This window comes from Siphateles boraxobius, unplaced genomic scaffold (genome assembly GCF_051911475.1).
Source record: "Siphateles boraxobius isolate OS27281-9 unplaced genomic scaffold, OSU_SipBor_1 9, whole genome shotgun sequence".
In the NCBI taxonomy this organism is placed as follows: Eukaryota; Metazoa; Chordata; class Actinopteri; order Cypriniformes; family Leuciscidae; genus Siphateles; species Siphateles boraxobius.
In genome coordinates this window covers 15,753,602-15,778,946 of record NW_027509219.1, presented here as the reverse complement: position 1 = coordinate 15,778,946, position 25,345 = coordinate 15,753,602, and the positions used below count along the sequence as shown (strand labels likewise).

The 25,345-nt window shown below is 37.6% G+C and overlaps 2 protein-coding genes and 1 non-coding gene across 15 annotated transcripts in view; 2 read left to right on the top strand and 1 right to left on the bottom strand.

The window, feature by feature from the left end:
• gapvd1 (GTPase activating protein and VPS9 domains 1) overlaps positions 1-15,619 on the bottom strand; it is a 58,078-nt gene extending 42,459 nt beyond the window's left edge. For 6 of the 13 annotated variants that reach the window (XM_077222832.1, XM_077222834.1, XM_077222837.1 and 3 more), the window contains exon 1: positions 15,417-15,593. The gene's annotated coding sequence lies outside the window, so the exon portion shown is untranslated. Of the gene's footprint in view, positions 1-617; positions 787-15,416 lie in introns of those variants that run through there. The other 7 variants (XM_077222831.1, XM_077222836.1, XM_077222839.1 and 4 more) reach the window with 4 other exon arrangements.
• A 3,902-nt stretch (positions 15,620-19,521) lies between these two features.
• hpdb (4-hydroxyphenylpyruvate dioxygenase b) lies at positions 19,522-24,965 on the top strand. Its single transcript, XM_077222895.1, has 14 exons — positions 19,522-19,651; positions 19,757-19,783; positions 20,013-20,075; positions 20,543-20,647; positions 20,781-20,823; positions 20,917-20,999; positions 21,093-21,182; positions 21,718-21,821; positions 21,940-22,017; positions 23,213-23,375; positions 23,460-23,531; positions 23,676-23,798; positions 23,991-24,107; positions 24,283-24,965. The coding sequence occupies exons 1-14, from the start codon at positions 19,649-19,651 to the stop codon at positions 24,391-24,393; spliced, it is 1,182 nt and encodes a 393-aa protein (XP_077079010.1). The 5' UTR covers positions 19,522-19,648; the 3' UTR covers positions 24,394-24,965.
• Positions 24,966-25,246: 281 nt separating this feature from the next.
• trnaa-agc (transfer RNA alanine (anticodon AGC)) lies at positions 25,247-25,319 on the top strand. The gene has a single exon. It is a non-coding gene; the product is annotated as a tRNA-Ala (tRNA).
• Positions 25,320-25,345: the final 26 nt, after the last annotated feature.

The following is a 25,345-nucleotide window of genomic DNA, read 5'->3' as shown; positions in this document are numbered from 1 at the left end:
AGCGGGACATTTAATTTACATGATGAGTAATTTATGACTTAATTTTCATTTTATGGTGAACTATCCCTTTAAGATTGACTTTTAAGAAAGATCATTTATTTTAAACCAGTAAAAAACAATTTATTATCTGAATAATTGTGCTAACAGAAAAAAAAACCTAAAGGTTTCCAAATCATCAAAATGGTCCCATTTTTCTCACACTAAACATATTAGACAAAATATCTGCAGCCATGCAGTGAGGGAAAGTATAAACTGAACCATAATAGGACCACAGAGAAATAAAAAGAGGCAACTAACATGTTGCTTTTCTTGCACTGTCAAATTTCTGGTACAGGAAGTTGAAGCAGCCAAGAATATTTTCTAAACGCAGATGCCCTATTTTGATGATCAAAAATATCAACAAAGCATCAATGGATCTATGAAAAATGGAAACGTTTCCCATCTTACACAAAGGGACACAGGCTGAGATGAATAAGTTAGTATGCAGCAGTATTTCTAATATCCCAGGGATGTTTGTCTGGTGGTAAGCATTAAGATAAGACACTGCAATTCTCTGACTCAACGTCAGCAGCAATAAATTCACAAGCAACTCAAAACCCAAAGATTAGTCTACTTACACTTTTTTCAGGTTTTGGACTGCAGCCGATGCTGTTTTTAGCAACACAGAGAAAGGCACACTTTCTAAAAGCATTGGGAACAGGAGGAAGGTCCTTTTTTCAGTTCCTCTGTTCTCAAGAGCAGCATTTGGATTAGATCTGACAGCATTTGATCAGGTAGAGCAGACTCAATCACTGAGGAGGAATGGAGAGAGAGATGGATGTGTGCTTAGTGTATTCTTATGCAAGAGAACAAAATGTCAAAACGTATTCAAGAAAATAGCCCAGGGGACTAAAGTAGGGATGTACAGATAACTTTTTTAAAGGGCAAGTACAAATACCAATAAATTATTTTGGGGTACTTGCTGATATTTCAGTACAACAGTCATATCAATAACAGTCCAATGCTGTTACAGTTCACTATATTTTCTTGTGATTAAATGACTGATCTCGCTTTCATTTGAATGACGAGCATGTACGGATTGAGCAAGCCGACAACACTCGACTGTGCGTGTGCGCGCACACACACACAGTACACTTGACAGTACACAGACACGCCAAATATGCCCCGCGTAGAAGTAGATAACAAACATCATTCCAGGAAATCTCTATCGGGCATCATCGCTGTAACTGAATAAACAGAAGATTGAAACGCTTTGATTGATTAAACATGACTTAAACACACGAGTGACTTAATCTGTGTAAGAAGCCACATCATCTCACATAAGGATGCTCAACTGTCGTTATGAGGGGAGTTTGGAGTAACAGCATGTTATTAGCTTGTCTTTTGTTGGACAAGAGGTTCATAAATGCTTATGTTTGGAAAGATGTTTGACACGTGTTGCTTTTTCAAATACACGTTATAAGTGACTCAAATTCACAGTGCTTTCAGATGGAGCAGCGTTTAGAGCCGTACATTAGGGGTTGCACGGTACATGAAAAAACATCCGAACCGTTCGGTTCGCTTGTCTCGGTTTGGTGCGTGTGTGCGTCGCACGGTTCGACGCATGCGCAATGTAACCTCGTGCCCGTGACCTCAGACAGTGTGATTACTTTTCGCGCGAAATAAGAGATGTGTGGACAATGGACATACATATTAGGCTTGTTCGACTTGAAACGGCGCTGCACAGACCGATCGATGAATAACATCAAAGTACCGCGAGAGCAACGGCTCCGTATGCTTTTCAATCACTCTCGCGGTACTTTGATGTCATAAACCGATCGGTCTGTGCAGCACCGGTTCAAGTCAAACAAGCCTATGTCAAAGTGGAGTATGGAGTGCTGCAGGTCTCGTCACGTATAGAAATGGCAAGTGGGAGAGATAAGGAAGGCTAACCGGAGTTGGAGGATGCGCCAGCGTCGTATAGCTAAGTCCGGTGTGTGGGAACATTTTGGATTTCATGTTACCTATGATACTTAAATATATACAGTGACACTAAGTTTAGATACGAACTCCAGTCATATGTTTCCAAATACTGCACTTTAATTTCAAGTGAAAAAAATGTATCCTCACTCTCAGGGAATAGAAGCATTGTTGATACTGTTTTTGTGTTGAGGTTGAACTTATGTTTCACTTTATGGTTATGGCCTTTGCTATTGTTATAGCCTCATTATAGGCAATTATGTGTAACATATTTTGACTTATTTAAAAGATAGTGCTTTAAGAGTTTCTCTCTTTTTCTTTTAAAAGATAAACATTTTGTAAGAGCTACACTGAAGTTAAAGGTTGTATTAGCGATTTCAGGCCCAAACAAAAAATGATCACATTCATCTAATCTTTCCTAACGATCCGCTAGCTGCCCGCCCCATAAGCAGGCTGTCAAAAAAACGCGTCTCTGTAGGCAGCCTAGGCTCTAAAATCTGCACACAAAAACAAATGGGTACAACCACCATTCAAAATCAAAATAAACAGTGTTCTAACCAATCAACGACAGGGGCGGGTGTTGTTTGTTTTTGCGCTCGTGCACGGCGCCTGCACGCGAAGTCCGATCTGAAGAATAAGGCAGCGTCTATCAACCCTATGCTATCAACGGACCAGATACATTTAACATGGAAGAGGCAATCCCCAAGAAGAGAAGGAGGATTAGGGCGAGGGAATACCCTTGTTTTTCGTCAAAGAAACGAATAATAATTGGGAAGGCTTTTGAACGGTGGAGAGAACTCAAAGAATTGAAAATTTTTAAATCGGACGCTGAGGATGCACTGTTTCTTCTTGACAGGTGAGTAGCTTCTAGTGCTGACTTTTTTGTATGTGAACTGTGTGTAAAAAATATAATTCTTTAAAAAATATGAGTGAAGCTCGACTAAACTTGGATAGCTCTAGTGAATATCAGATTGTAGGGATTTAACGTTAGTGTGTGAGATTGGCATGCTAGTGAGCGAGTTGATTCTGACGAATTGGAATTCGTTGAGGGAGGGGCGAGCTAACTTTGTTTGTTTGGGATCTCGCTTCAAACACAAACAGAAGGGACTTCACCCACAATCGCTGATACAACCTTTAACAGTTTGATAAATGCAAGTTAATTTTAATCTTTGTGTGCTAAAAATGCACATAAGTCCCTGTAGAGATAGCAATACACATTCTCCTTTTTTGTCAAATAAACAAAAGCATTTCATCAATGTCTTCTCTCTTGCTGTATCAAAATGTCACCTAGCTTTCCTCAGAGATGATCTCAATAATGTGCTTAAAGTCAAGTCAAATTCAAGTCAAGTTTGTGCATGATTACATGATATACATTTTTTTAATACTGTATCCTAAATTGTGGATAATTAAGCTACAGTATAGCCTATATCATATGGTGAAGTACATTTCTGGAGTATTAAATATTAAAAGAAAAATTAACAACAAGAACCGTACAGAACCGAAAACCGTGACCCTAAAACCATGATGCGAACCGAACCGTGGGTTTTGTGAACCATGCCACCCCTACCGTACATCAACGACAAGCTGCGCATAAAAAAAAACATCGCGATAAGCCGCAATTAATCGTGCAGCCCTAAATTATTTAATATAAAGTGGGAAACTTGATACTCTGAGAAAATTCAAAAATATTTTGTAACATTTATACTTTTTTTTTTACTATCACTTTTTATTATTAATGCGTCCTTGCTGATTAAAAGAATTTCTCCTTTATTACTAACTTCAAACTTTTGAAGTCAGTAATAGCTTTTTTGGTAGTATATATAGGCCAGGGTTTCCGTTGTCCGGTAATTACCGGACATTGGCCGGGAAAAAAATGAAATGTCCGACAAAATTAAATCTCTCCGGTCAAATTGTCAGATTAAAATTGCCTGATAATCCCGCCCCCCTAACACAATCTGAATTTGAGAATAAGCCCTAAATTTATGAAGCAAAAATACACCGACCTTTTGCTATGTTATAAAGGAACAGGCTCTACCGTTTGAAAGTTATTAAACAACATCGCATGCTGCATTTCAAATAAAGCGCACGCCTAAAACGGCTGTAATACAGACCTAAACAACGAACGATTGAGTTAGACGTTTCAAATATGGCCAGGCCCAGACGCGACGGACGATGGTGAATCAGGAACGCCTGAAGCCTCGGATGTCCAGACTCAGACAGCTCCACCACCATCGGACGTTCATGTTTTTTTCCGTCTTTTTGAAAGTTAGGCTAGTGGTGGCTCGTCAATAGAGGGCGCTGGGCCGCCGCCGTCCCTGGCGAATCAGAATTTGATACACGTTATTTTATCCAATCTGATTGGTTCTCGTCACCTGTCATTCAACTTTACACTCTTGGGCCACTACTGCGGCGACTTGCACTAAAACTTGCAGGCGACTTCGACAAAACCTTGCAAGGCTGATCACTTTCGTAGAGATAATGGCAGCAGTTAAACCAAATTTAACCCGTCATTGATTTACAAAAAAACCCTTTCACAAGGCATTTGCTGGAAAAAAAAAAAGGATAAAGGATCTCGGACCGGACCGACCCGATTTACAAAACCGGCAGCAGCCAGTGACAGAGAACGAGCTTCACCCGGAGCTTCACCCACGCTTGTCATAAGAAACGTGTCGGCACTGAAGTTTTGTGGACAATAACGGGGGTAAGAGACCTCAAACAGCTATCTGAATTTATTTTCGCCCCGCCCCCCCAAAAATAATTATCACCAGCCGCCACTGCAAACATATTCTATATTATATTCTATACGACCTGATTAAGTCATTTTTTAAGTTACATAGCCTGCTTCCAGTTTTCCTTAACTTGACTGTGGGGTATGGACCAATCAGACACATACTAATTATTCATTATATACAAAGGTTTATGAAACTCCTCACACAGCCCAAATGAACAAACACAAGGGCAGAAACAGTGTCATGTTACAGGGCATGATAAGGAGATTTTACGACCTCCGAGGAATGTGGCCACATACTCAAGAGAGAGACTATGAAACAGAAACCTCTTTAAAACAGACTTTGCTGCATTAATCATAGACTAACTGATCTATAAATGAACATTTATAAAACTGTGAAAGAAACAGTGTAAATGGTTTACTGTCTCGTGTACTATTAGGTATATATTATGGTATGTATCCTGGTATACAACCAACTAACGATCAATGTAACCTCACCTGTATCATGCCTCCTACCTAATTAATGCTCATTTAATGACTCACACTTTGATGTACATCACCTTCTTCTAGAATGCAGTGTGGATGTGTTATAGCTATCTGAACATTAATGAAGGTATAATCATGCTAGGGACAAAGATCCGTAAATCAACTAAGAGCCACTTTCCCTCTCAGACATGTCACCTTTCTGATTGGTCGAGTTCAACCCTTAGGGGAGGATCTTTTCCAGGCCTTATTAGAGACAGTCCACATGTGACCTCCCTCTCTTAGTTCTTTCATCCAGCCGCAACACTGTTCTGGTGATACTGGGGAGCCCCCTCCCCCTCCACGGGGGCCCCAGGGCCCAGCAGGCCTCGATTCCAACCAGATATGGGCTCAGGCAGGAGAGAGATGACTCTCTCACAAAGAACCAAGGACAATCTCAGGAGTTTTGGAACAAAGACTCCAACCAAGAACGACTCCAATCACCCATCCTTCCGACTTCCTCACTTCTCCTGGGTGCTCGGCGTGGCCTCAACAGAGTCCCAGGCCTTGCCCAAACCAGCCATGCGTTCCTGGAGAAAGAGAACACTCAACCAACTTCCACTTGACACTGCCGGAACCATCAACGACTTCATTTTCAACAACTTCAAGAATTGTTCCCATTACAAATGCAAGTATTCAATTCAATGAAATGTGAAAATGAAATTCTGATGGTTCTTCTCATAGACCCTCTTCCGGTTTCCAATTTCATCCTATCACTAACCTATTTATGTATTCATTTGTGTATGTTGTTTAGTTTATTTATATTCATATAAATAGCTATATTTAGTTAATAAAACTTTTACATAATATGTATTTGGTTCTGTTTTGTTTGCAATACAAGTCACTTTACGATCACGGTTTTTGCTACTGGCTCAAAGTACTGTACAGGTGAAGAAATAATTATTCTTCGGTGGCCATGGAAGATACCCTTTTCTTAGAATAAATTAATAATCAAAAGAGTTTGTTGGAAGAACGGATTAATTGATTGTAATATTAATTCAGCCACATAAAGTTAATCCAATTAACTGACCCAAATATTTATAATTAATAATAACAAGATATTATTGATTATTAATATTTCCAAAAAGCTGAGTTCCTTACATGACTAATTAAGAGGCGATATATTGACCGGCATATCATCAAAATGTCCGTAAAACGAAACCTCTGCCAGTCACTTTGACCGGCACCATTTTTTTCTAGCGGTAACTCTGATATAGGCTATAATTATAAAACCATAATTAACTCTTCGGGGTCGCCGATCACGCCGGCGTGATCAAGTTACAAGACCAGTTTAAGACGTCGAAGCATAAAAACAGTCACGTTGAGCGCTGCCGTCCACTTCTGTTGAAAGTGCTGGCTTGAAATTATCTTTTACTTTTTATTTTGTGTTGATACATAGATATAAACACTAGATGTCGCCTTGGCTACGGCAGTTCATTGGAACGAATGCGTCAATAGAGCCGCCATCTTGAAACAGGGGAACCCCTCATCAGCGTCAATGTTGGAAAAGGTCTAACGGAAATAAAATCACCATAAATCGTCATGAATGCGATTTTCTAGTTGTTTTGGTTCGTTCCAACGGTCAGACATGTATTTATTATCCACCTGTTTCCGGGGGGCGCTACTGTAATAAATAAAGTGGGTGCAACTTCCAGTCAGGCGGCGGAAGTAGCATACCAATGGTATTTTGTGTGCCATTTAACGAAGAGGCTAGGTTTTTTCTTGTTTTTTCAGATCATTTTTTTACTATTTAAAGTTAGTCGCAAACCTTTATGAGAGATGTCATTACAGAGCTCATGGACAACATGTGCTAATTCAGTGGCAAATTTTTATTATAGCCTACAATTATCCCATTATATAAACATCTCCATGTTTTCGGTGCTGATGCAGACGTGTTCATGTAACATGTAAGGGTGGCGCTGCCAATAAAACACCTAAAAGCTGTCACAAAGAACCGGCAAAAGTAATGATTATGAATATGTAAAATATAACAATGATACATTTTAATTAGGCTATTTATTAATAATCAAGTGTTTTCTGTGTTGATGCTGACTCGCGATCTTCACAGTAGTGAACGCAGCGGAGAAAAATGCACATTTCATACAGATTAGCCTACATAGTTTTCTTTCGTTTTGAATTGTTCCGTTTAAGACATTTCAAGCGTTCTGTAGATAATATATATATATATTTCTCAGGTCTGTAAGGCAAGAAGACTATGCTGAGTTTCGGTTCATTTATGAGACGAGCTGCAGTTCAGGCGCCGGTGTTGGGCCGAATTTCGACTCCCTGCCAAATTATTACCCCCTCGTTGAAATCAGTATCTGATTGCCTAATCCTAACCCCACCCCTAATCCTAACCCCTCCCCCACAACTAATCCTAAACCTACCATACTAGGGGGGTAATAATTTGGCGGGGGGCAGAATTCGGCACCACACCGGCGCCTCCGTGTGGTGATATTATTGTCTGCTATATTTACATATTATTTATTAAATACAGGTAATTTGTGGATGAAATATTGATTAAAATGAAGATACAATTAATACAAAACAAAATTAACTTTAAAGAAAGGCTTAGTGCTTTCGTTTGGGGTCTGTAAAAGTTTTAAAGCAGTCTTTTAGTAGGCTAACGCTTTCAGGGAACTCTCACGTCCGTAACATTGTTTTTTCCTCATAAATGCGAACACGAAAAATTAAATAAAATGAATATTTTATTTTCTGTGGAGAGCAAACCCTTCTTCATCCAGTGGGTAGTATTACTTTAGGTTGCGCAGTGTAATTCACACATTTCACAGAATTACTAAAAAAAAACAATTTGCCACCTTAACTTTACGTTTTTTTTGTGTCACATCCGTAAAGCATGTGTATTTCCCTCATATTAAATATAAAATGCATGTGTTATATTTTTCTAATGTCTGGACTCCTTTATTAATGGATTATGATATATAAACAGAAGTTTTAATATATTAAATGCATTTTTTGTGGTATTGTATTGTACAATGTTAACTTCAAATAATAGGCTACTAATAGTAATTTAAAGATATGCTATAGCCTATTGGATCTGGACGGGAAGGATAACTCTGGGAGTTGAAATTCTCCCTTCACACACCGCTACACAGGTTCGTGGATCGATTTCGGTTTTATATCGCGTATGTTACAGCATTTTTAACATGATTCTTTTTTTTAATTATTATTTAGGAACAAACGAGGGTCTCGGTTTAAGAAACGCCGGCTCGCAGCTGCAGGTTCCAGAGCGCCGCAGCGCATCTTCAAGTTTCGCCTAACCTCCAGTTTAACTGCCACAAGTTGATCTTCTAGTAATAAAGAATTCATCGTGGAAAAACACGCTGTATTTTTATTGCATTTTTAATTTATAAAAAGTTAAATAATAATACATTTTAATATAAATATTAGTTTAGCCTATAACGTTAAGGTGATGATACACAGGGAAACTTTGAGCAATGTTGCTCGGCAATCTTGCCGAGCGATTGTTGCTTGGGCACTTTCCCATTATCTGGATAATTTAGATCGGTTGTGGGCCCTGTGTCTCATCTGGTTGCCCGTTGACATCCACATTGCTCAAAAAGTTGCCCTGTGTATCATCACCTTCAGTCGATCGTTAATTCTCCCGACGATCGACTAAGAAAATGTAATCGAATGCCCATCCCTAGTAGCCCAAGTTACTGCTATTTCACCCTTTTTTAATTTCGTTGAGGTTATGTTCCCACATCGTTAGCAAGTTTGGATCGCTAACGTTACATCTTGAATGACTGTCAACTGTTGAATGAATGAACGAGTGTCCCGTCAGGCAGGGTCCGAAATTAACTTTTTGGCTCCCCTGCCACGGGGACTGGTAGATGAAAAAATTCACCAGCCAAGCATATTTTTTACCGGCCAAAATAATAAACAGCCTTTTATGTGTCACATATACATTCATTTCAATGCATTTAATTGAGATAAGTATTATGTTGAATGAATAAAGAGTACATAGAAGTCAAATCAGAGCAACAAATAGTAAGACATGGAAGATGTGAGCATGGAACTACTGCTCATAACAGTACATTTGAAGGTTTTGTAAAACTATCAGATACTTTACCGAAAGTAAACATTTTTATCGATTAATACTATCAGTTAAACAGATTAAAAGTTAAAAAAAATATATATATATATATATATATATATATATATATATATATATATATATATATATATATATATCTGTATTCCCGGGACATCTGTGCCATCGGAGACCCAGACTCACCCCACATCATGTAGACATGTTACTTTTTTTAAGTAAAAACTAGACAAGCTGTGGATTGAGGTAGGCCTGCTATTTTTATTTGACGAAAAAACGGATGAAAAAAAAGGCGTTTTTTCAAAGCTTCAAACTGATTCAGTTGAATTCACTTCACGGATTCACTGATTCACTGACGCTAGACTTTGGATGTCTGGAACATTCACCCGCCAGTGTGGCGGATAGCCTTTTGAGATTTACTCGCCAAACGGAAAATCTACCCGCATTTGGCGCTTGGCGGGTGTTTCGGACCCTGCCGTCAGGTCTCGCTTGTTTACTTCGAACCGGCAGACGCGCCCACTTTTGACGCAAGGCCTCATGGGACGTATGAAACTTGTGGATAGAGTCCAGAGAAATTTTTTAAAAATTTCAACAAATAAACAATCTTGTGAAATGTAATCCCTTGCTGTCTGGTTTTTAGATTTCGTTCATGTAAACATCCATACGCAGCACAAAAGTCCGGCATCATCCATGAATTCAACGTTACCTAGCTACTTCCTATGACAAGACCCCTGTTCCAAGATGGCGGCGGTTTTGACGCACGTTTAGAGCCCCAAGGCGACATCTAGTGTTTATATCTATGGTGCTGATAGACCAAGTAAAAACGGAAATATGATCATTTAAACTTTATATAAAAAAATATTGACGCGTTCGTAAAAGAACGCTAGATGGGATGCGACAGGCGTTGCATTTATTCTAATAAATTCATCGTTTTTTGTCATAAAACAAAACGGAGAAAAATGTGTGAATCTGCTGACTCTGTACTTCAGGCTGCACATTTTAGGGAATGGAGGAGGAGCCAGCTGAGCAAAGAAGCGAAATTGAAAGGCAGAGGATTTACGGAGTAGACAAAGAGAGACATACGTTATATATAGAGAGAGAGATATTATTGCTAGTTTTTGGAAGAGTTTGAGTAGATTTTGAGAGTAGTTTAGGAGTACTGTAGATAGTTTAGGTAGTTTAGGAGTAGATTTAGATAAACTGTTTTGAGGAGTGGCACAGATAAAAAATAAAATAAAAAAACACCTGATATTAGTTGTAAATAGTTGTATGTATAGTTTGATTTTGTGTTCATTTTACCTTTTGTATGGTATATTTGCACTATTGAGGAACCCCTCTTACTCAAGGAATGAAAGCCCTGTAATGTAGCTATCTGTGTAATTGTACATTAAGTGTTTTGTAGAGTTTCAAAGCAAAAAAGAAAAGAAAAAAACGCCTATTGCCACACCTGCTTTTTGCTGTACAGTTTGATTTTATCTCAATTTTACAGTTTTTATGTTGTATTTGCACTATTTGGGAACTCTCATACTCTGGGAACGCAAGGCCTTAAATATAGCTCTCTGTATAATTGTGTGCACAACATTTTTTAAAAAGTGTCTAAGCTAAAAAGAAAGAAAAAAGCCTATGGCTACACCCGCTTTTTTATGTAAATCATATTTTTTTTGTATGTAGCTTGATTATATCTGAATTGTACCTGTATATGTTGACATTTACAACTTGTGTTTACATTTTAAACCTTTTAAAATGCTTCATTGAGCATGTTTGTGTTTTTTGTAGTAGAAAAGCTATAGTTTTTCTATTCGGATTTTGTGTTTTGTGTGATTTTGGGTCCAGTATGTTGATACAGTACATCAAAGTGAAAAACTAATTGTCTGGTCATATAGGTGATGTTGTGCTGAAAAAAATTATACCAAATATTGCTATGGTAAACATTTGTTTATGTCGCAAAATAAAAAAAATATAAAAAGTACTCAAAAACGGCCAAAATAGCCCAAGACTCCGAAGGGTTAAATGATTACTTTTGAGTACCCGAGCACCGGAAACGTGTACACAGTTGTAAATCAATGACAAAAAAAAAAAAACTCTGTTAGGGAACATTTACATCAGTAATTTTGTTGACATGATTAACACTGTATTCAAAGTGTAACTCTCAGGTTAGGTTGGTGCCTTAACGAGGATCCCCTTTTCATTTCTTCTTCCTCTTTGCATCTGGTTGAAACAGTGCTCTCAGTGCCCTTAAAGCACAGCATTAAGGAGCTCTGTGGGATATGAATCACAGGCTGGATGCTACATTACGCACTTTCACATGTTTACTACAATGCACCAGACCAAACCACTCATGAGAGAAATTACCCACATTTTCAGCAAACAATGCGGTCTGACTCTGCAATGGACAGTATTTTGGATGTAGTGACTGAGCAGATGAGAAATCCAGAGTGGAAGTAAACAATTTTCAATTTCATGGCAATTATGAGCACAAAGAGACATCTAAGAAATGGAGGCAGCTAACGTGACTAGCAGGGGATGTGATGTGGAGTGGGATACTCTTTCAGTGGCCAAGCATCCCAACCACATTTCCATTTACAACTACATAAATGTGCATGCAAAGGGATAACGCTTGGTCAGTGGAGCTCTACTGAAAGCCTTTTTAAGGTGTTCAGATCTGCATTTTTCCGCTTCTACTGGTTTCTAACTGACCACTGAAAATCACATAACCAAGCACAAAGTCTTTCTGAGAAATCTATTTCATTGCACCAGCCTGGTGTCCATGAGTGTGGGAGTACTGTGCGGAAATGTTTCCAACCCAGGATGCTTTCTGCTCTCTTTAGATAATGTGAAACAATATCTCTGTGGTTCACAGAAACAGTGTACCAAGCAAGTTTGAGTACCTCGGCAAGAATCCGGAGATAAAATAAAAACCACATCCACAGTTTAGCAGTCATCTTTGAGATTTCACAAAAAAAAAAAAGTCACCAAACATCAAGGATCTAAGAAACACCTGGGCATGCCATTACATGGAAACAAAATTACACCTCAGAAAATTGACTGTTGATGCATAGCGAGCCAAAAATAGCATGCCTGCCAATAACCAAGTGACCAATCAAAACAAACAGAAGTTCACACACAGATGACATAAGCCTCCTGAGAATTACAAATTCAAGTGGCTCTCAGAAACAGTCATTAAACGTCTTACGTTGTAGATAGAGAAGTTGTTGACAGATCTGAAAAATGTGGTCATGTATGGAAAGAGGAGGCCAACAAATGATTCCTCAAAAATAAAGAAATACAGCAAATATTTAACTCCCCTAAGTCTGTGTTTAAAAGTTTTTCTGAAGTGGGCATTCATTAAGTCCATTTCACAATTTTTTCTTTATTTTAGCATACAACTGTCATATAAAATCCATTAAAAGTATTTAAATTACCATCAAGAAAATGTATTTTGGAATAGATAAAACCTAATACAATAAAGTTGCACCAATTACATGACTATAACTGTTATTGCCTGTTAAATAATTGTTAAAACTGCTTTTGTTTTTTTGTTTTATCTGATAAGCTATCAGTAATTTATTGGTTATCGGCCATATATAATTATTCCATATCTGTATCTGCAAGAATTCTCAATAGATGCATCGTTATTTAAAGTCATCATAGAGCTGCAAGATTAATCGTTAAACGATCACGATCTCGATTCAAACACCCACACAATCTAATTCCTAGATGACAACGATTCGGGATTGATCAGAGCAAACATTCAAATCAGCTTCACAAACAGTCTTTTCAACCACACACATTATCTTTATTTCTGATTTATAATAATTCAAATTACACAGAAGTCAGGAAATTTGGATTCTCAATCGTCCCAAATGTCTATGATGTCTATGGTAGAGATCAAAATAGAGTAAATTACCTTTTAAAAGTAACTTTGACTTTAACTTTGATTAAACAAGTATGGGCTTCATCAGAAATCGCACTCTCTCTTGTTACTTAGCCTACTTAGAATAAGTAATTACTTCACAACCACTAAAAAAGTATAAAACTGAAACTCAGTACATACTTGCCTCACAGAGAATTATATCTATAGAAAGCTTGAAATATCTAGGCTACTTTTAAATAAACAAATTCAAATGGAAAATAAATACTCTCGGATTGTGTAATATGTATGAAAGAAGAAGCTGAATCACAAGCACATGATGTTCATGAATTGTCCGTTTTCTCAGTTTTGCCAAATACTAACAGCAAGATGCCAAAAAAATATGCTAAGGGTCCCTCTGAAATTACTATGTGTCAGTGCACTCTCTTTCATACACACACACACACACAATCTGGAGCTTCACACTTCCTAACCCTGCTGGAAACACATCCTGCTTGACCTCAGCATCACCTCAACAGTTTGTACATTGCCTCAGTCATATGACAGAAAACTGCAGCCTGTTAAAAACGCAAAACCTCCCATTTAAGCTGAAATCAGGACATAGAACTTCAACATGAGGACATTTGGCAGAGGTAGGAGTAAATTGGCATCACAAAACATCCTTATTGAGCTTTCAAAAAAATAGTGAAAGAAGGTGTTGAGATATAAGCCCCACTAAAATAGATAATGCATCAAATAAACTCCAGTCTGCTACTCAAAGAGCACCGCTAACCTAATGTCACAGCTTTGGCATGTGTTGAGGAGATGCAATGGGAGGAGCTTCATACCCTAAATATGAGGCTACATAAGGACAGCCAAACAGTTGGGGGATAAACCAGATCAGAAAAGCAGTCCATAATGTGCCAGCCACACACAGCTGACTGATTAGAAAACAAGAGCAATCTAGGATTTGGCAGTTGTCTAAAAGATACAAGACCGGCAGCACGTGTTTAAGCAAGCAAGCCGTATGGATCACAGTTTCCCTCCCCTGAAATTACCCAAAAACCCATTCAAATCTTTTTGGGACGATTTCCATATGCAGTTAAAGTTGCAACGAAATGGACGTAGCAACAGATTTTTTTATTTCTGTACTGTGACTTACATGATCCAAGGGATAAGGATTATCGAAAATGCAGCAAATGTTGAATGGATTTTCACATGGGTATTGCACTCAAAAATGAATGTGATCTTGCAGTCAATTGAGGAGGGACTAAATGATTGGTGAAGTCCTGCGTAGATCACTGGAGAGACATCTGTAATTTTCACTAGAAGATCAAGTTATGGCAATTACAAATAACAAAATTAAACATGCATGGATGAATTGTTCACAATAAGATCTATAACATGCATTTAAAAAAGATGGTGAAATTCATGCCGGCTTTAGGAAATATACAAACTGGGCAATATCTGTATAAACCAAACTTAATATCAACTTCTTGCTTAATGAACTGTTGTATAAAGCGACATCAAACTCGCAATAGTGCTGCTGGTCTGAATAACAGTTGAATCACATCAGTTTCCACTCCTGCTCCAGCCATTTAGTTTTTATCCATTTCCTTTTAATTTATCATTGTTTTTAAATGAATGATTGTTTTTCTTGCATTTTATCATTTTTATGTAAAGCACGCCAAATTCCCATTGTGTAAAAATGTGCTAACTAAACCTGTCCCAGGTGAGTGTGGCTGATATTTTGATCACAATGGGAAATGTCTATAACGTCAGTCACATAAGAGCCATCTGTAAACACAGATATATAGCAGCGCGAGACCTAATAACGTGAGTGACAACAGAACAAAACATCGGCTGCAAATGCATGTGCAATTCACATTGAAAGGAAATGTTTCAAACCACTTAGGGCCTTACACTGTCAAATAAAACACTGTGGCTGGCATTAACACACCAGCATGACTGTCAATGAGAAGTGCATGACAACAACAAAAGCTGCAAGAGTCGGTGTGTCAGCGACCAAAAGCAAAAGAATCAACGTGTTTTATAGCGCAACAATAAATGAAATACCTCGCTTAGAAGCGCTTTGTTATCTACAGTCAGGTAACAATATGTCAGGAAATCGAAATATATTCCTGAAAGCTTAGTTTGGAAAAAAAAACGGGGTTAAAAAACAAAAAGTGACAACATGACCGAGACAAGCAGGCCAACAAGCAGCTAATGCTCAGTTCGCTAAAGTGTCACATTAACCAGCTCGAAGCAATGTACAACAGACTTACCGACTAATTTGACGGCTGGGTATGACGTTTTAAATTCAGTCGCGATTGATACGGGTCGGTTTTACAGTCGAGTTCTCGTTACAGTCCTCCAAAGGTCCTAGCTGCGAATGAAAGAGATAAAAAAAGTCCTCCGTCGTGAGATTTTCTCCTCCCTTTAGCAACAGCCACAGCGCACAGCTGTCATCAAACGGGGACGCGCGCCCTGCGCATGCGCAAATCCAACCTGCACAGACCTGCAGCGTATGAACTTTTTTTTTCTTGTTTTTTGTTTTGTATTGACAGTGGGTTTTCCATTACTGTTTTCTTTTAACATTATTTAAAAAGTATTTATACATTTAACTACTTTAGAGAGTTAAGGATTGACTGACAACTCGAGATTCAATGACAACATTAAATTGACAAATGTATTTTGGATAATAAATTGTTTGATCAGTAGGTGTCGCTACCAGCACGTGATTATAGAACAATCGAAGATGTGCACTCTTTTATGGTGTGTTATGAAAAAAATTTTTATATTTTATTTTTTAATCTTTCAAATATGACTGCCTTTTTGTTGATGTTGCAATAATACCAATAATTGCTCTTAAATTGCAGAGTGGTGCCGTCTGTGCCTGTATGTAGGCTATAATAATAAGAACTGTTATTGGACCAATTTGAAACTTTGTAATTGAAATGCATCATTTGGGGGGGGGGGGGTGATGAAATGCAATGAACACATAAGTTTAAATGGAACTGCAAATATATGTAAATACAAATAAAATACAGATGAATAGCATTCATTTCTTTATTACTGACAATATGACAAAATACATCCAATCATAGATAATGTTAATATCATATATATAATGACATGTGCAAAGTGAATGTACACAAATTAATAAAATCTAAATTATTATAAGCTTATGTGCTTGATACAACTTTGAAAATCATAAACAACCTAATAACATTTTACCAATCACAATTTGAATCTTTTGTATTTTTTTTTCAATGTACAAAACATATGCCTTACTGTTCATTTGATTAATACAGTTTGACAGAACTAAAATACATAGATTGGGATCCTGGAAGAGATATATTTGTTTTGTTAGTTCAGTAATAACAAAAATCATTCTGTGCATTCAATTTAAAAAAGATGTATGATCAATACGTTTTTGATAACATATGTTTTTACTTTGCTTTAACTCATCAAAATAAGTAAAGCAATTTATACAAGATTCAACTCATGTTTTAAGTCAGTTTAATGTAATTTAAGTTGAATGACTTAAACAAGTTGATTGTACTTAAAAAATGTAATGCAGCAACTTTTTTACAGTGATGAAATGTGATACATTATAGCACACAGGTGATACAATAAAAAGATTGAGAGAGTTTAATTTAATCTGTACCTCATCCAATTTGTCATAATGTCTTAGTAATCAGCATTATTCATACTATTCACCTCCTCGGTGCATCTATTTTTTCTTTGAGATTCATTAAGTAGGATTTTTCTTGGTTGTCTTCAATAATTCCATGGACAAACAACATGGAATAGCACAGAGGAGAACACTTGTGCTCCTCAGCTCTCTCCGCAGCTGTTCATATTGAATGATCTTACCTTGTGATCTCTATCATTGATTCTGAAAGTATGAAGCTGGTGTCTCCCCTGTTGCCATTTTAATGACCTTTTCCAACTTAGTGGTCGCAGGCCTCTCTAGCATAATGGCTTACCAATGCGAGTCCTGCTTCGCAAAGCCTTCTTGCCTTTCTGTGCAGGAGGTAGAGCAGGAGGCAACGGCCCAGGAGGATGACTTACCGCCTCGTCTCTTCTCAGCAACGTTGGTGCGTTGTTGTTGGAGGCGGTCTCAGAACCCCAGCCCCCCAGTGGCTCTGAATTGGAGCGAGGCCCCAGGGAAAGAGGTAGGCAAGTTTTAGGTGTGATAGTGGTCATTGTGCGGTTGAGCACTCGTCTCCTAGATGTTCCCAGGGGAGGCATGCTGGGAGGTCTCTGTTTCTTGGTCTCCATGGGATCGACTGTGTGGTTTCTGGGAAGTGCAGTGGGAGTTGTGCGAGTCAGCGCTTGTGTTCTCAGTAAGTTAGTTAAGCGGGTCTCCAGGCCGCAGAGCGCCTGCTCTGTGTAGCTTTGCATGTCGCGGCGCAGCTGAGCGAGCTCCTCTCTCAGATCCTTCTTTAATGTCTCGACGTTCAACAATATCTCCTCCAACAAGACTACACATAATTCTTCACCTCTCTCCTTCTTATTCTCCCCAGTCATTTGCTCTTCTACAGTCTCTTTCTGGACCGCCTGATCCGCTGCGTTCTCCTCAGATGAGCTGATCTCAACTGTGTGTGTAGCTTCATCATGTTCCTTCTTGCTCTTCTCCAGTTCCTTGATTTGGTTTACAACATCCATTATGCCAATGCGCTGACCATCCAAACCGGCCTGTGTCCTGATCTGACTCCTCACCAAAGAGAAGACTGAATGTATTCTAGCCTGCTTTTCTTTGTCTGTAACCGCCTCTGCTACTTCATTCTTCTCCTCAATTTCTTCATGAACAACAGGATCATGCTCCTCAGCTTCAACCTGCATGTTTGTTTCCTCCTTCTCTCTGTCATCTCGGCTTCTCCTCTTTTGCAACCACTTCTGCACAATGGCTGGGTTTTCTGCTGTCTGCTCATTCATGATGCTCGGCTTTCTTTGATCTTTTCTTCACATTGATTTAAGAGAGACCAACGGCACTGTATTTCCCCTGAGAACTGTAGCTGTCCAATCAGCGTCGGCTACAGACTGTCAATGTTCTCTCGAGAAACATACCTCATGTGCATCAACATCGTTCCCCTAAACGCTCACATATGCTTATTTGCTTTTCAGCTACTGCCAGTCTACAGCTCCTACACTTGCTCTCAGCAGGTTTGTACTTCTGAGAACACCTAAGAGTTTCACACTTACATCAGATGGATTAATAGTAACAGTAGCATTGTGATCACAAATCACTTTTTTTTTTTTCCTGGGCCACACAAATGTTACTTTATTTCCAGACAGAAAACTGATGTAAATACATTATGAGAGCTCATCATAAGATGCTGAATTTATAATAATAATAATAATAATAATAATAATAATAATATATATATATATATATATATATATATATATATATATATATATATATATATATATATATATAGCAAATCATTTTAATGTTTTAATTATTTGCGTTTACACTTTTATTCAAAGCCACTTATAAAAGTGTGAACGCAATAAATTTAAGTTACATCACACCTGATATGACTGTCTTCAGCATCAACACTGTTCTCAGTGGCAGCTTAAACACTGTTAATGAAGTCCCCAATGGGTTATAAGCATTTTGCTGTTTAAAAGGGCGAAGCTGGGGCTGTTACACTAAACTTTATCATGATGCATTTTGTTAGAAGGGGGGTGACAGAGAGGAGTTAAAATATTTGGTGTCAGTATGACAATGCAGTTCTTTAAAATCATTTAGGCCAACATTAATTGTTTCCCTACTGAACTTTAACTAACACGAATAGCTACAAATGAATTGGTTGAAACAATTTATAATAACTTATTTAATTATTTATTTTTTACTGTCTGATGAAATAGGCTACGAATGCACTTTTTAAATAAAAAAAAATTGGGAATTAATAGTAAGTTTAACCTAACTTTAAAAATTCTACCTCAGAGAGAAAAACATGTATCAATCTTCATGACTCCTGACTAAATCGTTTCACATAGCCATACTCGTACTGAAAATAACAAGCGCAACTCAATAGCCAATAGGGTTGAAGGACCGTGTTCCTCCTCTTTTGCATGGAGAAAAACATCTAAAGTTAAAAAAAAAAATCACTCAAAAACCACAGCATGTCTTTTAAAACGGACAGAAATCCAAAGATCGATTATTCTGTTGTACACTTGACTGGTGTTGTATAGTTAGATGTTTAGCCTACATTTGACTTGCTTCATAGACAGTAGGCTATAGTTTTAAAACCATAATAATTATATATGAAACTAGTCTTATTATAAAGTGTGTTATATTATATATTATAATAGTATATCAATCTGTCTAGTAAAATAGTAGCTTATTTCGACAGCAGAGCATCATGCAGTGCCGCTCTCGTCCTCTATGGGCGGAGTCTCACACACAGTACAAATTCACATCTGCAGCATCTGCACTCACCACCTCACCTCATTTCTGCCACTGACCCAAGAAGAAGGTGTCTCTGAGAACCACTAAAAGATGGTAAAACACTTGATTTTTAAGACATTTTAAGATTTTGATGCATTTGATTTGCTATCTGACCAAACAATTCAAACAAGCCTAAATTTCGTATTTCTTTTTCTACAGACAACCTACACTGACAAAGGTGAAAAGGTATGATAGCATTATATATGCATGCATGCATGTGTAAGAACATATACTTTAAGAAATGTGTCCCCTTTCTCCTAATGTACTGATATTTTACTGTCAACTGCATGCTGAACTTTGTTCTGATTTTACTTGTAGGCTACATCATTATACTCTTCAGACTCTGTAGATTAATTCTGCTTATAGAATAGAAGATTAGTACATCACAGTCGTTTCTGCTTTTATATGTCAACAGCACGAGCAGGGCAGGTTTATCTGCTTCGACCACATCACTTTCTGGGTTGGAAATGCCAAACAGGTAATTCTTTAACACAACAAGTTTGTAGATTTAGTTTGTTTCTGAATATTAGAGGAGGTGTCCAGTAGGGAGATGCTATTGGCTCTCTTCAGGGGTGGAGGCAATAAGCTTGCAGAGGCAGACACCACTCACTCACTAATTTCTTCCATATTGAGACTTTTTGGGCACTCCTGTGATTTCCCCAGTAGATGGAGCCATTATCATACTACACATGTTGAAAAAACAAAAACAAAAGATGTAAAGTTTCACTTTGAGGATTCAGTGAACAGTTTAGCCTAGCTATATGAATGTTCAATATATATATATATATATATATATATATATATATATAGATGAACAGTTTATTTTAAATTCAGATAGCTGATATCCTTTTATTATATTCTTTTACCTTTATTTGCTGTGACGAATTTGTTCAGATCTCTCCATGTTGTCATTTTCTCTGTTTTCCTCTCTGTGATGCACCTCAGGCGGCATCTTATTACTGTAATAAACTGGGGTTTGAGCCCTTGGCGTACCGTGGGCTGGAGACAGGCAGTCGTGATATTGTTTCTCATGCGGTGAAACAGGGGAAGGTGAGAGTCAGCTTGTGTCCATCCTCTTCATTCCTTATGCATTGTGAAGCCTGGCCAGTTTGATCTGCTTTGGTCAGAATTTTAAAAAGCCACATAGAAGTGTTCGCTGATCAATGTTTTCTATTTCCTGTAGATTGTTTATGTCTTCACCTCAGCCTTGAATCCTGGTAATAAAGGTAAGACTGATAAATGAGTATTGCCACTTTTGGTATTTGATTATCTTTAAAACCACATTCTGTATTGTAAAATCTGTCCTTTTCCTTGAACAGAGATTGGAGATCACCTGGTGAAACATGGAGATGGTGTTAAAGATGTAGCTTTCACTGTAGAGAACTGTGACTTCCTGGTAGAGGTAAATGGTTTTCTCTCATGTTCTATCTGTTAAAAGACACCTTAGCATAATTTGCAATTATCAACTATTGGTTTATTCATTTTTTTCTTGCAGAAAGCGAGAGAACGAGGTGCCATTATCGTTAAAGAGCCTCATGTTCTGGAGGATAAGTTTGGCACTGTGAAGCTGGCAGTACTTCAGACAGTATGTATAATCTCATGTGTTTATAAAAGTTTAAAATATAAATTAATACTTTTATTGAGCAAGGATGCATTAAATTGGCCAAAAGTTACAGTAAAGACATTTATAATTTTACAAATTTGATTTATATTTCAAATGAATGCTATTTCTTTGAACTTTCTATTCATCAAATAAATCCTGAAAAAAAAGTTTCACGATTTCCAAAAAACTATTAAGCAGCACACCATTGATGATAATAATAAAATATGTTTATTGAGCACCAAATCAGCATATTAGAATGATTTCTGAAGGATCATGCAAGACTAGAAGTAATGAGGCTGAAAATTCAGCTTTGCCATCACAGAAATTGATTACATTTCCAGTATTCTTGTTTTACTGTATATTTGATCAAATAAATTCAGCCTTGTTGAGCATAAGAGACTTCTTTCAAAAACATTTTTTTAAATCCCACCGACTGTAGTGTGTGTGCATATACATATATATTTAAATCTTTAAACCTTTTGTCCCACTTCCGCTCTGATTCCTCTTATTGTTTTAGTATGGTGACACCACTCATACTCTTATAGAGCGGACAGGATATAATGGGCTCTTCCTCCCAGGATTCCATGCTCCTCTGTTCTGTGACCCTTTCTTGGCAAAACTGTGAGTGTGTTTATGTGTCCTTGTCTTCTTATATAAGAGGTCCATATCTCCGATCATGCCTGGATGGATTGTTATATCATTGTCCTTTCCTTTGTCTCTTAATCTGATTCTTTCATAGGCCAAGCGGGAAGCTGGACTTCATTGACCATGTGGTTGGAAATCAGTCAGACAATGAGATGGTGCCAATAGTAGAGTGGTATAAAACTTTTCTAAACACATTGTTGAACTTATTTCAGCTGCGTAATTGTGAACAGGCAGGACAGCATCAGACCTCTGTGCCAGGGTTGTCAAGACTGAAAAGCACAAAAGAAGTCACGAGAGATACTCGCTTAGAACATCACAAGTCTTTGGGGGGAAACTCCCTATCCGTCCCATCCAGTCAGAATACAACGAGAGCCCTTCCCCAGTGAGCAGCAGTGTGTCTCCATGGTGAGGATGGAGTAAAGACAGAAAGGAAAGATCAGAAGAGACTCAGAGAGAACAGACAGAGACAGCAGATGGGGTGGTTGCATTTCAGTCTGTTGTAGTGGACGACTGAATATTATGCAAGAAAACTCCTTAGTAAGTATGACTCAGCAAAATTACTTTTCAAAAGATCTGAGACACCATCTGGAGACAGTTAGACACAGCGGGGAGGGGGGAAAGAGGGTGTTGTGTTGAGGCAAGGGAATAGAAGAATTATCTAAACCAGACGCCATCCCATCATGTCCAGCTCTTGTTAAAACACTACACACAAAAAACAACAATATATTTTTTCTTGATTTCCAGTGCAAATATGAAGATAGATTTACTTGAGAAGCAAAATTACTTAAGATACTAAAAATGGTTTATAGCTTAAAACAAAATAAAACAGTCTGTCCATGGGGAAAGAAAAAGACTAAATTCAAAATGGAAAACTGTATTTTTTTGTTGTTGCTTTTTTTAACCATAAACTCTTTTTTAAAAAATTGAATATATTTTTAAGAAAACAAGACTTTATATTCCAAGTCATTTTCCATCTCAATTAAATGTATTTTGATTTAAGATTTTTTTGTTGTTGTTCATATTTGTAATGGAAAAGCAAGACAAAAATACTAAGTAAGAAAATCTGTGAAGATGCAGTAGATTCGTTATAAAACAAAATATTTGACAAATAAAAATAGCTAATTTTGTTTTTTTAAATGAAAATGCATTTGTTTCTAAAGGAAGAAAATGCATCCCACAAATAGGCCTATCTGAAAGAGAAAGGAAAATACAGGCTGAGGTTTATAAAAAAAAGAATTATGACTTCTCCATATTTCTAATCATTTGGCAGATCATAAATTGTGGCTTGCATTTATGTTCTTTTTTTTGCCCATGCTTTTCACATCAGGATCACTATGTTAAACTGACCTGTGTGCATTTGTATGAAGGTATCAGAGGAACCTGCTGTTCCACAGATTCTGGTCTGTAGATGACAAGCAGTTACAGACTGAATACAGTGCGCTGCGCTCCATAGTGGTGGCCAACTATGAAGAAACTGTGAAAATGCCGATCAATGAACCAGCCATGGGAAAGCGCAAGTCCCAGATCCAGGCACGTATTACAGACATGACATCTACTGTACTTTCATCTATCCATCCATGCATCCATTCATTTGACTATCTTTTCTCCTTTTAGGAGTATGTGGAGTACTATGGTGGCCCAGGGATTCAACACATTGCCATGAACACCTCTGACATCATTACAGCAGTGAGTAAAAAAATGTTTTACAACATTGATACAGAGATAAAATACTTTTTTTAATTTGTAGAGTGGAAAGGGTTGGAATTGTTCTTTGTGAAAGCTGAAAAAGTTTACTTTTGGTATATTGCATTGACAAGGATATGTTTTCAGATCCGTAACTTAAAGGAACGTGGTATGGAGTTCATGTCAGTGCCTGACACTTACTACCAGCAGCTCAAGGAGAATCTGAAGCTCTCCAAAGTCAAAATTGTTGAGGACATGAGCATACTGGAGGTACAATACAATAATCAAAGTGTTTATCTGCTTACTATCAGAAAAGTGAGACAATGCAGAGTTTAAATTTTAAATATGTCCTTTTGGTTGAAGGAAATGCAGTAAAGAGTTATTGGCCACCTGGTAGTAAATTAAGATTTCATTAACAGGTCTGAAGCAGAATGTGAAAATAATGTGGCATTGTTTATACAGGAACTTAAAATCTTGGTGGATTATGATGACAATGGCTACTTGCTCCAGATCTTCACTAAACCAGTACAGGACAGACCCACCGTATTTCTAGAGGTCATTCAGAGACACAACCATCAAGTAAGACAGCTATTTTACATCTCAGAATATAGCAAATATTTCAGAAATCATTTCAGAACATACATTCATATTTCAATTTGCAATGAATTGATCAAATCTATTGTTCGGAAATTTCTCCTAAATGTGTAGATATATGGTACTGCATTAATAACAGAAAAATCATCTACTTTTTCAGGGTTTTGGTGCTGGAAATTTCAAATCTTTGTTTGAAGCTATTGAAGCTGACCAGAATGCCAGAGGAAACCTCACCATCCTTACACCCAATGGCACATCCGAGAAACTCTGAATAGGCTATTCATAAATGCATGGCAGCCTACACATATATTGAAATATGCACAGCACACTTGCTGACGATTTGCTTTGTCATATTTTTGATGGTTTTCAAGTATGGCCTATTATATTATGTACCCAGAGGTGTCCAGGTTCAGAAAGAAAAAGTCCTCCTCAGTATTTTGTTCCAGTCACCTGGATTTGCTAATTAGCACAGTTTTTCAGCCTGGAGATAGGCTAGAACTAATTAGCGAAATCAGCTGGCTGAGTTCATGGGTGGAATAAACATACGGCAGGCAGGACTTCTACTTTCTTACATGGACTTTACACCTCTCTATCATGTAGGCCTACGCACGTGTTTCTTTACAAACAGTCTTTTGACCCTGTGGACTTTTAGAAAAAAAACGGAATCATGAACATTACCACCACAGTATCACCATTTTTTGGAATTAAATGTCCTTCGTCTTGCCATTGCCAAGGCTATATTTCATTGTTAGCATTTTATATCACTTCACTGATGCATAATTTGACAAAATTACAACTTGATTGGAAATGAAGCGAAATAAAAAAAAATCCCTTTTCATGAAATTGGCCTAACTTACCTTGATTTTTCTTTGTTTCACGTCTTTATTTTTTTCTGACACTGCCTCCTTGGGAAAGGCAAGCACATTAGCCAAAAAACTTTTTGGCTAACGTTACCAACATATTGTGATGGAAATAACGCCGCTGCAAGGACGCATATATATATATATATACATATATATATATTTTAAATCATGTAACATAAATAAAATTTATTCGATAATAATTTCTTGTTTTCCTTTCCATTTTGATTCAAACCGTCTGCTTTGGCCCCACGTGTTTCCAACGGGGAATTAGCTCAGATGGTAGAGCGCTCGCTTAGCATGCGAGAGGTAGCGGGATCGATGCCCGCATTCTCCAAAGACATTTTTCCTTGCGTCAAAAAT